Source organism: Salmo trutta, unplaced genomic scaffold, assembly GCF_901001165.1.
Source record: "Salmo trutta unplaced genomic scaffold, fSalTru1.1, whole genome shotgun sequence".
Lineage (NCBI taxonomy): Eukaryota > Metazoa > Chordata > Actinopteri > Salmoniformes > Salmonidae > Salmo > Salmo trutta.
In genome coordinates this window covers 1-13,615 of record NW_021823343.1, presented here as the reverse complement: position 1 = coordinate 13,615, position 13,615 = coordinate 1, and the positions used below count along the sequence as shown (strand labels likewise).

The window sequence follows — 13,615 nt, the reverse complement described above, 5'->3', positions numbered from 1 at the left end:
TGAAGGATACCTAGCGATGCGTGGAGGGGGGGGGGGGCCGAGCGTCTGGGGGGGGGGGGGGGGCTGAGCGTCTGGGGGGGGAGGGGCTGAGCGTCTGGGGGGGGAGGGGGGGGCTGAGCGTCTAGGGGGAGGGGGGGCTGAGCGTCTGGGGGGAGGGGGGCTGAGCGTCTGTGGGGGGAGGGGGGGGCTGAGCGTCTGGGGGGAGGGGGGGGCTGAGCGTCTGGGGGGAGGGGGGGGCCGAGCGTCTGTGGGGGGAGGGGGGGGCCGAGCGTCTGGGGGGGAGGGGGGCCGAGCGTCGCCGAGCGTCTGGGGGGGAGGGGGGGCTGAGCGTCTGGGGGGAGGGGGGGGCTGAGCGTCTGGGGGGGTGGGGGGGGCTGAGCGTCTGTGGGGGGTGGGGGGGGCCTAGCATCTGGGGGGGAGGGGGGGCCGAGCGTCTGGAGGGGAGGGGGGGCCGAGCGTCTGGGGGGGAGGGGGGGCCGAGCGTCTGGGGGGGAGGGGGGGGCCGAGCGTCTGGGGGGGAGGGGGGGGGGCCGAGCGTCTGGGAGGGAGGGGGGGCTGAGCGTCTGGGGGGGAGGGGGGAGGGCTGGGGGGGAGGGGGCTGAGCGTCTGGGGGGAGGGGGGGATGAGCGTCTGGGGGGGGAGGGGGGATGAGCGTCTGGGGGGGAGGGCTGAGCGTCTGGGGGGAGGGGGGGGGGTTTCACCCTTGTACTTGATTTGATGAATTTAAAGTCACTAATTAGTTAGGAACCAACCTGAATGTAGACGGAGACTCACCCAGATAACCTGGAATATTAGACTGGCGAGGACCACGGGTTTAAAGATGGAGACTCATCCTTCATCACCGCGGTAACCGACCTGGTGTCATTCTGTTTACGCATCTGTCCTAGTTGTGTTAGTATATCTGTCCTAGTTGTGTTAGTATATCTGTCCTAGTTGGGTCAACTGTGTTAGTGGTGTTGTCATGACTACCAGTCACACCTGTTAGCAGATGTTATTTCATAACTTTCTTGTTCAACTTTTAACCACCGTTGTATAATAAACTATCTCACGGTTTCCTAACTTGTCCTTGTACAGTTTGTGATGATATGAAAAAGGTTTGTCTGTGTCTGTATGGCCCAGAGCTTCTGACGGTGCAGGCTTTTGTCCCAGCCCAGCACTAACACATCTGATTTCAAATACAATGGTCTAAATACCCACCATCTCTCCAGGACTGTGGAGTTACCAGACCCATCTCTCTCCAGGACTGTGGAGTTACCAGACCCATCTCTCTCCAGGACTGTGGAGTTACCAGACCATCTCTCTCCAGGACTGTGGAGTTACCAGACCCATCTCTCTCCAGGACTGTGGAGTTACCAGACCCATCTCTCTCCAGGACTGTGGAGTTACCAGACCCTTTGAATAGAGACCATCTCTCTCCAGGACTGTGGAGTTACCAGACCATCTCTCTCCAGGACTGTGGAGTTACCAGACTCTTTGAATAGAGACCATCTCTCTCCAGGACTGTGGAGTTACCAGACCCATCTCTCTCCAGGACTGTGGAGTTACCAGACCATCTCTCTCCAGGACTGTGGAGTTACCAGACCATCTCTCTCCAGGACTGTGGAGTTACCAGACTCTTTGAATAGAGACCAAAAAGGCCAAACTGATCCTGAATCTGCTCTCCTACCCTGAGACGCTTTATGAATACAGACACTGAGCTGCGGTTCACCAGCAGATGGCACCAGATCCCCAGAAACCCCACAGTCTCCTTCACGTCAACAAGCACTTTCACTCCTAGGCTGTGTCCCGAGTCTACACCCTTTTTCCCCCCCACAAGTGTGCACTTGCACACTTCGCATAAGATTGGTGTATGCATTGGCTGGAGGCTGGGATTTTTAAAAAAAAAATTTAAATCCACGCAAGAAAGTGTGCAAGACAAAGTGTACACTTGGGGATTAAGGTTGGAGAATGGGGGACGCAGACATTGACCTATACAGTTACCAGGACCAATGATCACAGGGGACAAGAAGTCACTTTTAATATAAAATACATTTAATAAGACCAATGATGAGCCCAGGCTGGGAGGACTCTGTCTCTATGGAAACAACAAAGACAAACAGAAGCTGCTGTTGGGGTAGAATAGAATCCAATAGAATGCTATAGAATCTAATAGAATGCTATAGAATCTAATAGAATGCTATATAGAATCCAATAGAATCTAATAGAATGCAAAAAGAATGCTCTAGAATCCAATATAATGCTATATAGAATCTAATAGAATGCTATATAGAATCCAATAGAATGCTATATAGAATGCTATAGAATCAAATAGAATGCTATAGAATCAAATAGAATGCTATATAGAATCTAATAGAATGCTATAGAATCTAATAGAATGCAAAAAGAATGCTATAGAATCCAATATAATGCTATATAGAATCTAATAGAATGCTATATAGAATCCAATAGAATGCTATATAGAATGCTATAGAATCAAATAGAATGCTATAGAATCAAATAGAATGCTATATAGAATCTAATAGAATGCTATAGAATCTAATAGAATGCTATAGAATCTAATAGAATGCTATAGAATCAAATAGAATCAAATAGAATGCTATATAGAATCTAATAGAATGCTATATAGAATCCAATAGAATATATACAATCTAATAGAATGCTATATAGAATCCAATAGAATGATATATACAATCTAATTAAATGCTATAGAATCCAATAGAGTGCTATAAAGAATCCAATATAGAATCTAATAGAATGCTATATAGAATCTAATAGAATGCTATAAAAAGGCTGTAGAGTTTCCCACCTGAACACCGTCAGGCTATCTCCTGGGTCTGTAGAGTTTCCCACCTGAACACCGTCAGGCTGTCTCCTGGGTCTGTAGAGTTTCCCACCTGAACACCGCCGGGCTGTCTCCTGGGTCTGTAGAGTTTCCCACCTGAACACCGCCGGGCTGTCTCCTGGGTCTGTAGAGTTTCCCACCTGAACACCGCCTGGCTCTCTCCTGGGTCTGTAGAGTTTCCCACCTGAACACCGCCTGGCTCTCTCCTGGGTCTGTAGAGTTTCCCTACTGAACACCGCCTGGCTGTCCCCTGGGTCTGTAGAGTTTCCCTACTGAACATCGCCTGGCTCTCTCCTGGGTCTGTAGAGGACATCATCCATCTTTTAACAATATTAAAGACGATTTTGGTCCATTTCATCAGGAAAATCTATCAACTTCGACCACAGAAGTCAAACTGTAAATAATTCTTTCTGCCTCCTCAATGTGTTTTAATATCATACGGGCTCTCTTTCTGCCTCCTCAATGTGTTTTAATATCATACGGGCTCTCTTTCTGCCTCCTCAATGTGTTTTAATATCATACGGGCTCTCTTTCTGTGTTTTAATATCATACGGGCTCTCTTTCTGTGTTTTAATATCATACGGGCTCTCTTTCTGCCTCCTCAATGTGTTTTAATATCATACGGCTCTCTTTCTGCCTCCTCAATGTGTTTTAATATCATACGGGCTCTCTTTCTGCCTCCTCAATGTGTTTTAATATCATACGGGCTCTCTTTCTGCCTCCTCAATGTGTTTTAATATCATACGGGCTCTCTTTCTGCCTCGTTAATGTGTTTTAATATCATACGGGCTCTCTTTCTGTGTTTTAATATCATACAGGCTCTCTTTCTGTGTTTTAATATCATAAGGCTCTCTTTCTGCCTCCTCAATGTGTTTAAATATCATACAGGCTCTCTTTCTGCCTCCTCAATGTGGATAAGACCATAAAATAACTCCACCAGGTTATAGGATCTTAATTTGACCATTATTGTCATTGCAAAGTAATGGTACAGAAACAGACTTTGAACATTACTGGTTCTATCCAATCTGTATTGCTGAAATTCAGCATTACAGCCTGATAGAAACTGCATTCACGGTAAACGCTGCATATGTTGGCTCAAAAAAAATGTATTTTGCTTAATCTGTAACGTTTCAGCGATCCAGATTGGAGAGAGCCATTAGTCCACGATGCCGTTTCAGCCATGCAACATTATTCTAACCTTAACCCTTCCCTAACCCTTATTCTAACCCTTAACCCTTATTCTAACCCTTATTCTAACCTTAACCCTTCCCTAACCCTTCCTTAACCCTTATTCTAACCCTTATTCTAACCCTTCCCTAACCCTTATTCTAACCCTTCCCTAACCCTTATTCTAACCCTTCCCTAACCCTTATTCTAACCCTTCCCTAACCCTTATTCTAACCCTTATTCTAACCTTAACCCTTCCCTAACCCTTCCCTAACCCTTATTCTAACCCTTATTCTAACCCTTATTCTAACCTTAACCCTTCCCTAACCCTTATTCTAACCTTAACCCTTCCCTAACCCTTCCCTAACCCTTATTCTAACCTTAACCCTTCCCTAACCCTTATTCTAACCTTAACCCTTCCCTAACCCTTATTCTAACCTTAACCCTTCCCTAACCCTTATTCTAACCCTAACCCTTCCCTAACCCTTATTCTAACCTTAACCCTTCCCTAACCCTTATTCTAACCTTAACCCTTCCCTAACCCTTATTCTAACCTTAACCCTTCCCTAACCCTTATTCTAACCTTAACCCTTCCCTAACCCTTATTCTAACCTTAACCCTTCCCTAACCCTTCCCTAACCCTTATTCTAACCTTAACCCTTCCCTAACCCTTATTCTAACCCTTATTCTAACCTTAACCCTTCCCTAACCCTTATTCTAACCCTTATTCTAACCTTAACCCTTCCCTAACCCTTCCCTAACCCTTATTCTAACCCTTCCCTAACCCTTCCCTAACCCTTATTCTAACCTTAACCCTTCCCTAACCCTTATTCTAACCCTTATTCTAACCTTAACCCTTATTCTAACCCTTATTCTAACCTTAACCCTTCCCTAACCCTTATTCTAACCCTTATTCTAACCTTAACCCTTCCCTAACCCTTAGTCTAACCTTAACCATAGCAAGGAATTGCTTATCAACAGAAAGTTTAACCATCCAAATAAAGTGTGATCGGATTTCAGACAGAACGTTCTAGCGCCAAGTTAAATGGTGTTTGATACGGACAGAACGTTCTAGCGCCGAGTTAAGACGGTTGATACAGACAGAACGTTCTAGCGCCGAGTTAAGACGGTTGATACGGACAGAACGTTCTAGCGCCAAGTTAAAAGGTGGTCGATACGGACAGAACGTTCTAGCGCCAAGTTAAAAGGTGGTCGATACGGACAGAACGTTCTAGCGCCAAGTTAAAAGGTGGTCGATACGGACAGAACGTTCTAGCGCCAAGTTAAAAGGTGGTCGATACGGACAGAACGTTCTAGCGCCAAGTTAAAAGGTGGTCGATACGGACAGAACGTTCTAGCGCCGAGTTAAAAGGTGGTTGATAAGGACAGAACGTTCTAGCGCCAAGTTAAAAGGCGGTTGATACGGACAGAACGTTCTAGCGCCGAGGTAAATGGTGGTCGATACGGACAGAACGTTCTAGCGCCAAGTTAAAAGGTGGTTGATACGGACAGAACGTTCTAGCTCCTGATACGGACAGAACGTTCTAGCGCCAAGTTAAAAGGTGGTTGATACGGACAGAACGTTCTAGCGCCTGATACGGACAGAACGTTCTAGCGCCGAGTTAAAATGTGGTTGATACGGACAGAACGTTAATAGGTGGTCGATAAGGACAGAACGTTCTAGCGCCGAGTTAAATGGTGGTCGATAAGGACAGAACGTTCTAGCGCCGCGTTAAATGGTGGTCGATAAGGACAGAACGTTCTAGCGCCGAGTTAAAAGGTGGTCGATATGGACAGAACCCTGTTATAAACACAGACTGATGAAATGTAGACCCTGTTATAAACACAGACTGATGAAATGTAGACCCTGTTATAAACACAGACTGATGAAATGTAGACCTGTTATAACAGACTGATGAAATGTAGACCCTGTTATAAACACAGACTGATGAAATGTAGACCCTGTTATAACAGACTGATGAAATGTAGACCCTGTTATAAACACAGACTGATGAAATGTAGACCTGTTATAACAGACTGATGAAATGTAGACCCTGTTATAAACACAGACTGATGAAATGTAGACCCTGTTATAACAGACTGATGAAATGTAGACCTGTTATAACAGACTGATGAAATGTAGACCCTGTTATAAACAGACTGATGAAATATAGACCCTGTTATAACAGACTGATGAAATGTAGACCCTGTTATAACAGACTGATGAAATGTAGACCCTGTTATAACAGACTGATGAAATGTAGACCTGTTATAACAGACTGATGAAATGTAGACCCTGTTATAAACACAGACTGATGAAATGTAGACCCTGTTATAACAGACTGTGTGTCTATGGGACGTCACCACTATAGACCCCTGTTATAACAGCCTATAGACCCCTGTTATAACAGCCTATAGACCCCTGTTATAACAGACTGTGTGTCTATGGGACGTCACCACTATAGACCCCTGTTATAACAGCCTATAGACCCCTGTTATAACAGACTGTGTCTATGGGACGTCACCACTATAGACCCCTGTTATAACAGCCTATAGACCCCTGTTATAACAGACTGTGTGTCTATGGGACGTCACCACTATAGACCCCTGTTATAACAGCCTATAGACCCCTGTTATAACAGACTGTGTCTATGGGACGTCACCACTATAGACCCCTGTTATAACAGCCTATAGACCCCTGTTATAACAGACTGTGTCTATGGGACGTCACCACTATAGACCCCTGTTATAACAGCCTGTGTGTCTATGGGACTTCACCACTATAGACCCCTGTTATAACAGCCTATAGACCCCTGTTATAACAGACTGCGTGTCTATGGGACGTCACCACTATAGACCCCTGTTATAACGGCCTATAGACCCCTGTTAAAACAGCCTATAGACCACTGTTATAACAGCCTATAGACCCCTGTTATAACAGACTGTGTCTATGGGACGTCACCACTATAGACCCCTGTTATAACAGCCTGTGTGTCTATGGGACGTCACCACTATAGACCCCTGTTATAACAGCCTATAGACCCCTGTTATAACAGACTGCGTGTCTATGGGACGTCACCACTATAGACCCCTGTTATAACGGCCTATAGACCCCTGTTAAAACAGCCTATAGACCACTGTTATAACAGCCTATAGACCCCTGTTATAACAGACTGTGTGTCTATGGGACGTCACCACTATAGACCCCTGTTATAACAGCCGATAGACCCCTGTTATAACAGACTGTGTCTATGGGACGTCACCACTATAGACCCCTGTAATAACAGCCTATAGACCCCTGTTATAACAGCCTGTGTGTCTATGGGACGTCACCACTATAGACCCCTGTTATAACAGACTGTGTGTCTATGGGACGTCACCACTATAGACCCCTGTTATAACAGCCTATAGACCCCTGTTAAAAACAGACTGTGTCTATGGGACGTCACCACTATAGACCCCTGTAATAACAGCCTATAGACCCCTGTTATAACAGCCTGTGTGTCTATGGGACGTCACCACTATAGACCCCTGTTATAACAGCCTATAGACCCCTGTTATAACAGACTGTGTCTATGGGACGTCACCACTATAGACCCCTGTTATAACAGCCTGTGTCTATGGGACGTCACCACTACAGACCCCTGTTATAACAGCCTATAGACCCCTGTTATAACAGACTGTGTCTATGGGACGTCACCACTATAGACCCCTGTTATAACAGCCTATAGACCCCTGTTATAACAGCCTGTGTCTATGGGACGTCACCACTACAGACCCCTGTAATAACAGCCTATAGACCCCTGTTATAACAGCCTGTGTGTCTATGGGACGTCACCACTATAGACCCCTGTTATAACAGCCTATAGACCCCTGTTATAAACAGACTGTGTCTATGGGATGTCACCACTATAGACCCCTGTAATAACAGCCTATAGACCCCTGTTATAACAGCCTGTGTGTCTATGGGACGTCACTACTATAGACCCGTTATAACAGACTGTGTCTATGGGACGTCACCACTATAGACCCCTGTTATAACAGCCTATAGACCCGTTATAACAGCCTGTGTGTGTCTATGGGACGTCACCACTATAGACCCCTGTTATAACAGCCTGTCTATGGGACGTCACCACTATAGACCCCTGTTATAACAGCCTATAGACCCCTGTTATAACAGCCTGTCTATGGGACGTCACCACTATAGACCCCTGTTATAACAGCCTTTGTGTCTATGGGACGTCACCACTATAGACCCCTGTTATAACAGCCTATAGACCCCTGTTATAACAGCCTGTGTGTCTATGGGACGTCACCACTATAGACCCCTGTTATAACAGCCTATAGACCCCTGTTATAGCAGCCTATAGACCCCTGTTATAACAGCCTGTGTCTATGGGACGTCACCACTATAGAGGTTGTATTGTATCAGTGAAAACTCAGACGCAGTGTTCTAGTGGGTTCCATTCTGTTTTTATTCCAGTTAGTGGATCATCCTACCCCCCCCCCCTATTCTTTAATGTCCTCGATATTAACCTCAGCATCTTTCACCAGATAGACCGGCCAGCAGACAGACAGGCCGGCAGGGCAGGGGAGGGAGGGAGGCGGACAGGCCGGCAGGGGAGGGAGGGAGGGAGGCGGACAGGCCGGCAGGGGAGGGAGGGAGGCAGACGGACAGGCCGGCAGGGGAGGGAGGCAGACGGACAGGCCGGCAGGGGAGGCAGGGAGGCAGACGGACAGGCCGGCAGGGGAGGCAGACGGACAGGCCGGCAGGGAGGCAGACGGACAGGCCGGCAGGGGAGGGAGGGAGGCAGACGGACAGGCCGGCAGGGGGAGGGAGGGAGGCAGACGGACAGGCCGGCAGGGGGAGGGAGGGAGGCAGACGGACAGGCCGGCAGGGGGAGGGAGGGAGGCAGACGGACAGGCCGGCAGGGGGAGGGAGGGAGGCAGACGGACAGGCCGGCAGGGGGAGGGAGGGAGGCAGACGGACAGGCCGGCAGGGGGAGGGAGGGAGGCAGACGGACAGGCGGCAGACGGAGGGAGGGAGGCAGACGGACAGGGCCGGCAGGGGAGGGAGGGAGGCAGACGGACAGGAGGCAGGGGGAGGGAGGGAGGCAGACGGACAGGCCGGCAGGGGGAGGGAGGGAGGCAGACGGACAGGCCGGCAGGGGAGGGAGGGAGGCAGACGGACAGGCCGGCAGGGGGAGGGAGGGAGGCAGACGGACAGGCCGGCAGGGGAGGGAGGCAGATGGACAGGCCGGCAGGGGAGGGAGGGAGGCAGATGGACAGGCCGGGGGGGGTGCAGATGGACAGGCCGGTGGAGGGAGGCAGACAATCCTACATATTCCACCTTCTACACCAGGTTTACTCTAGTAGGACTTACCACAGTGTTGTACTGCTCAGTCTTAACCATCGTTCTGGCATCATGTATTTCTCAACTGTACACCATTTCATTGGTCTATTAAACTAAACATTTAACCGCATTGACGTCACCGTGGAAGGCCCCAACTCCACCCCAGCCAAAAACACTGATATGTCACAGTCCCATTCCAACCACACAGTGTGGAGAAAACATTTCTCCACTACACTGGGTCTTTTAAAAACAGACGCTCTTAGCAACAACAACAACGTTTTTTGGAGTTACCTTTTTAGCTAACAGACTGTTAGTTAACTCACTTCCCTCTTTAAAATGTATAACGTGTGGAGGTCAAAATAATGGACACTTCTCCCTACAGGCAGGAGATTTTAGACGTCGTGTTTGTTTTGTCGAGATTAGTTTTTATTATTTGCGTTTCCTCAACACCAGATACATGAGTCCACTGATGACGGTCATGGGGAAACTGATCCAAGCCAGGACGTAGGATGAACCGTAGCCCCCTTTCCTCAGAGACTCCTCCGTAAAACCTTCCCTCTCCGCCGTGTAGATGGACGCTCCGATCATCACGCACAGGCCTGGGGGAGGAAGAGGAGGGGGGGTTAGGAACTAGGATAGGAAGGAGGAAGAGGAGGGGGGTTAGGAACTAGGATAGGAAGGAGGAAGGAGGGGTTAGGAACTAGGATAGGAAGGAGGAAGGAGGGGGTTAGAGTTAGGAACTAGGATAGGGAAGGAGGAAGGAGGGGTTAGAGTTAGGAACTAGGATAGGAAGGAGGAAGGAGGGGTTAGAGTTAGGAACTAGGATAGGAAGGAGGAAGGAGGGGTTAGGAACTAGGATAGGAAGGAGGAAGGAGGGTTAGAGTTAGGAACTAGGATAGGAAGGAGGAAGGAGGAGGGTTAGGAACTAGGGATTTAAAAAGGGGAAGGAGGGGTTAGAGTTAGGAAGGAGGAAGGAGGGGTTAGAGTTAGGAACTAGGATAGGAAGGAGGAAGGAGGGTTAGAGTTAGGAACTAGGATAGGGAAGGCAGGAAGGAAGGGTTAGAGTTAGGAACTTAGGATAGGAAGGAGGAAGGAGGGGTTAGAGTTAGGAACTAGGAGAGGAAGGAGGAAGGAGGGGTAGAGTTAGGACTAGGATAGGAAAGGAGGAAGGAGGGTTAGAGTTATGGACCTATGATAGGAAGGAGGAAGGAGGGGTTGAAGAGTTAGGAACTAGGATAGGAAGGAGAAGGAGGGGTTAGGAGGGGTTAGAGTTAGGAACTAGGATAGGAAGAGGAAGGAGGGGTTAGGAAACTAGGATAGGCAGGAGGAAGGAAGGGGTTAGGAACTAGGATAGAAGGAGGAAGGAGGGGTTAGGAACTAGGATAGGAAGGAGGAAGGAGGGGTTAGGAAACTAGGATAGGAAGGAGGAAGGAGGGGTAGGGAACTAGGATAGGAAGGAGGAAGGCGGGGTTAGGAACTAGGATAGGAAGGAGGAAGGAGGGGTTAGGAACTAGGATAGGAAGGAGAAGGAGGGGTTTAGAGCTTAGGAACTAGGATAGGAAGGAGGAAGGACGGGGTTAGAGTTGAGGAACTAGGATAGGAAGGAGGAAGGGGGTTTAGGAACTAGGATAGGAGGAGGAAGGAGGGTTTAGAGTTAGGAACTAGGATAGGAAGGAGGAAGGAGGGTTAGGAACTAGGATAGGAAGGAGGAAGGAGGGGTTAGAGTTAGGAACTAGGATAGGAAGGAGGAAGGAGGGTTAGAGTTAGGAACTAGGATAGGAAGGAGGGGTTAGAGTTAGGAACTAGGATAGGAAGGAGGGGTTAGAGTTAGGAACTAGGATAGGAAGGAGGGAGGAGGGGTTAGGAACTAGGATAGGAAGGAGGAAGGAGGGGTTAGAGTTAGGAACTAGGATAGGAAGGAGGAAGGAGGGGTTAGAGTTAGGAACTAGGATAGGAAGGAGGAAGGAGGGGTTAGGAACTAGGATAGGAAGGAGGAAGGAGGGGTTAGAGTTAGGAACTAGGATAGGAAGGAGGAAGGAGGGGTTAGAGTTAGGAACTAGGATAGGAAGGAGGAAGGAGGGGTTAGGAACTAGGATAGGAAGGAGGAAGGAGGGGTTAGAGTTAGGAACTAGGATAGGAAGGAGGAAGGAGGGGTTAGAGTTAGGAACTAGGATAGGAAGGAGGAAGGAGGGGTTAGAGTTAGGAACTAGGATAGGAAGGAGGGGTTAGAGTTAGGAACTAGGATAGGAAGGAGGAAGGAGGGTTAGAGTTAGGAACTAGGATAGGAAGGAGGAAGGGGGGGTAGAGTTAGGAACTAGGATAGGAAGGAGGAAGGAGGGTTAGAGTTAGGAACTAGGATAGGAAGGAGGAAGGAGGGGTTAGGAACTAGGATAGGAAGGAGGGTTAGAGTTAGGAACTAGGATAGGAAGGAGGAAGGAGGGGTTAGAGTTAGGAACTAGGATAGGAAGGAGGAAGGAGGGGTTAGAGTTAGGAACTAGGATAGGAAGGAGGAAGGGGGGTTAGAGTTAGGAACTAGGGGAGGAAGGAGGGTTAGAGTTAGGAACTAGGATAGGAAGGAGGAAGGAGGGGTTAGAGTTAGGAACTAGGATAGGAAGGAGGAAGGAGGGGTTAGGAATAGGATAGGAAGGAGGAAGGAGGGAGTTAGGAACTAGGATAGGAAGGAGGAAGGAGGGGTTAGAGTTAGGAACTAGGATAGGAAGGAGGGGGTTAGAGTTAGGAACTAGGATAGGAAGGAGGAAGGAGGGTTAGAGTTAGGAACTAGGATAGGAAGGAGGGGTTAGAGTTAGGAACTAGGATAGGAAGGAGGAAGGAGGGGTTAGAGTTAGGAACTAGGATAGGAAGGAGGGGTTAGAGTTAGGAACTAGGATAGGAAGGAGGAAGGAGGGGTTAGAGTTAGGAACTAGGATAGGAAGGAGGAAGGAGGGGTTAGAGTTAGGAACTAGGATAGGAAGGGGAAGGAGGGTTAGAGTTAGGAACTAGGATAGGAAGGAGGAAGGAGGGGTTAGAGTTAGGAACTAGGATAGGAAGGAGGAAGGAGGGGTTAGAGTTAGGAACTAGGATAGGAAGGAGGAAGGAGGGGTTAGAGTTAGGAACTAGGATAGGAAGGAGGAAGGAGGGGTTAGGAACTAGGATAGGAAGGAGGAAGGAGGGGTTAGGAACTAGGATAGGAAGGAGGAAGGAGGGGTTAGGAACTAGGATAGGAAGGAGGAAGGAGGGGTTAGAGTTAGGAACTAGGATAGGAAGGAGGAAGGAGGGGTTAGAGTTAGGAACTAGGATAGGAAGGAGGAAGGGGGTTAGAGTTAGGAACTAGGATAGGAAGGAGGAAGGAGGGGTTAGGAACTAGGATAGGAATGAGGAAGGAGGGGTTAGAGTTAGGAACTAGGATAGGAAGGAGGAAGGAGGGTTAGAGTTAGGAACTAGGATAGGAAGGAGGGGTTAGAGTTAGGAACTAGGATAGGAAGGAGGAAGGGGTTAGAGTTAGGAACTAGGATAGGAAGGAGGAAGGAGGGGTTAGAGTTAGGAACTAGGATAGGAAGGAGGAAGGAGGGTTAGAGTTAGGAACTAGGATAGGAAGGAGGAAGGAGGGGTTAGAGTTAGGAACTAGGATAGGAAGGAGGAAGGAGGGGTTAGAGTTAGGAACTAGGATAGGAAGGAGGAAGGAGGGGTTAGAGTTAGGAACTAGGATAGGAAGGAGGGTTAGAGTTAGGAACTAGGATAGGAAGGAGGAAGGAGGGTTAGAGTTAGGAACTAGGATAGGAAGGAGGAAGAGGGGTTAGAGTTAGGAACTAGGATAGGAAGGAGGAGGAGGGGGAGGTTAGGAACTAGGATAGGAAGGAGGAAGGAGGGGTTAGAGTTAGGAACTAGGATAGGAAGGAGGAAGGAGGGTTAGAGTTAGGAACTAGGATAGGAAGGAGGAAGGAGGGGTTAGGAACTAGGATAGGAAGGAGGGGTTAGAGTTAGGAACTAGGATAGGAAGGAGGGGTTAGAGTTAGGAACTAGGATAGGAAGGAGGGAGGAGGGGTTAGGAACTAGGATAGGAAGGAGGAAGGAGGGGTTAGAGTTAGGAACTAGGATAGGAAGGAGGGGTTAGAGTTAGGAACTAGGATAGGAAGGAGGAAGGAGGGGGTTAGGAACTAGGATAGGAAGGAGGAAGGAGGGGTTAGAGTTAGGAACTAGGATAGGAAGGAGGAAGGAGGGGTTAGAGTTAGGAACTAGGATAGGAAGGAGGAAGG

The 13,615-nt window shown here is 48.4% G+C and overlaps 1 protein-coding gene across 1 annotated transcript; it reads right to left on the bottom strand.

Moving 5' to 3' along the window:
* Positions 1-9,766: 9,766 nt before the first annotated feature.
* Positions 9,767-9,961, bottom strand: emp2 (epithelial membrane protein 2; the record flags this gene model as incomplete). The annotated part of the gene is given in 1 exon segment (XM_029748669.1): positions 9,767-9,961. A coding segment is annotated over 1 exon segment (170 nt), but the record flags the coding sequence as incomplete, so codon positions are not given.
* Between the last annotated feature and the right edge of the window lie 3,654 nt (positions 9,962-13,615).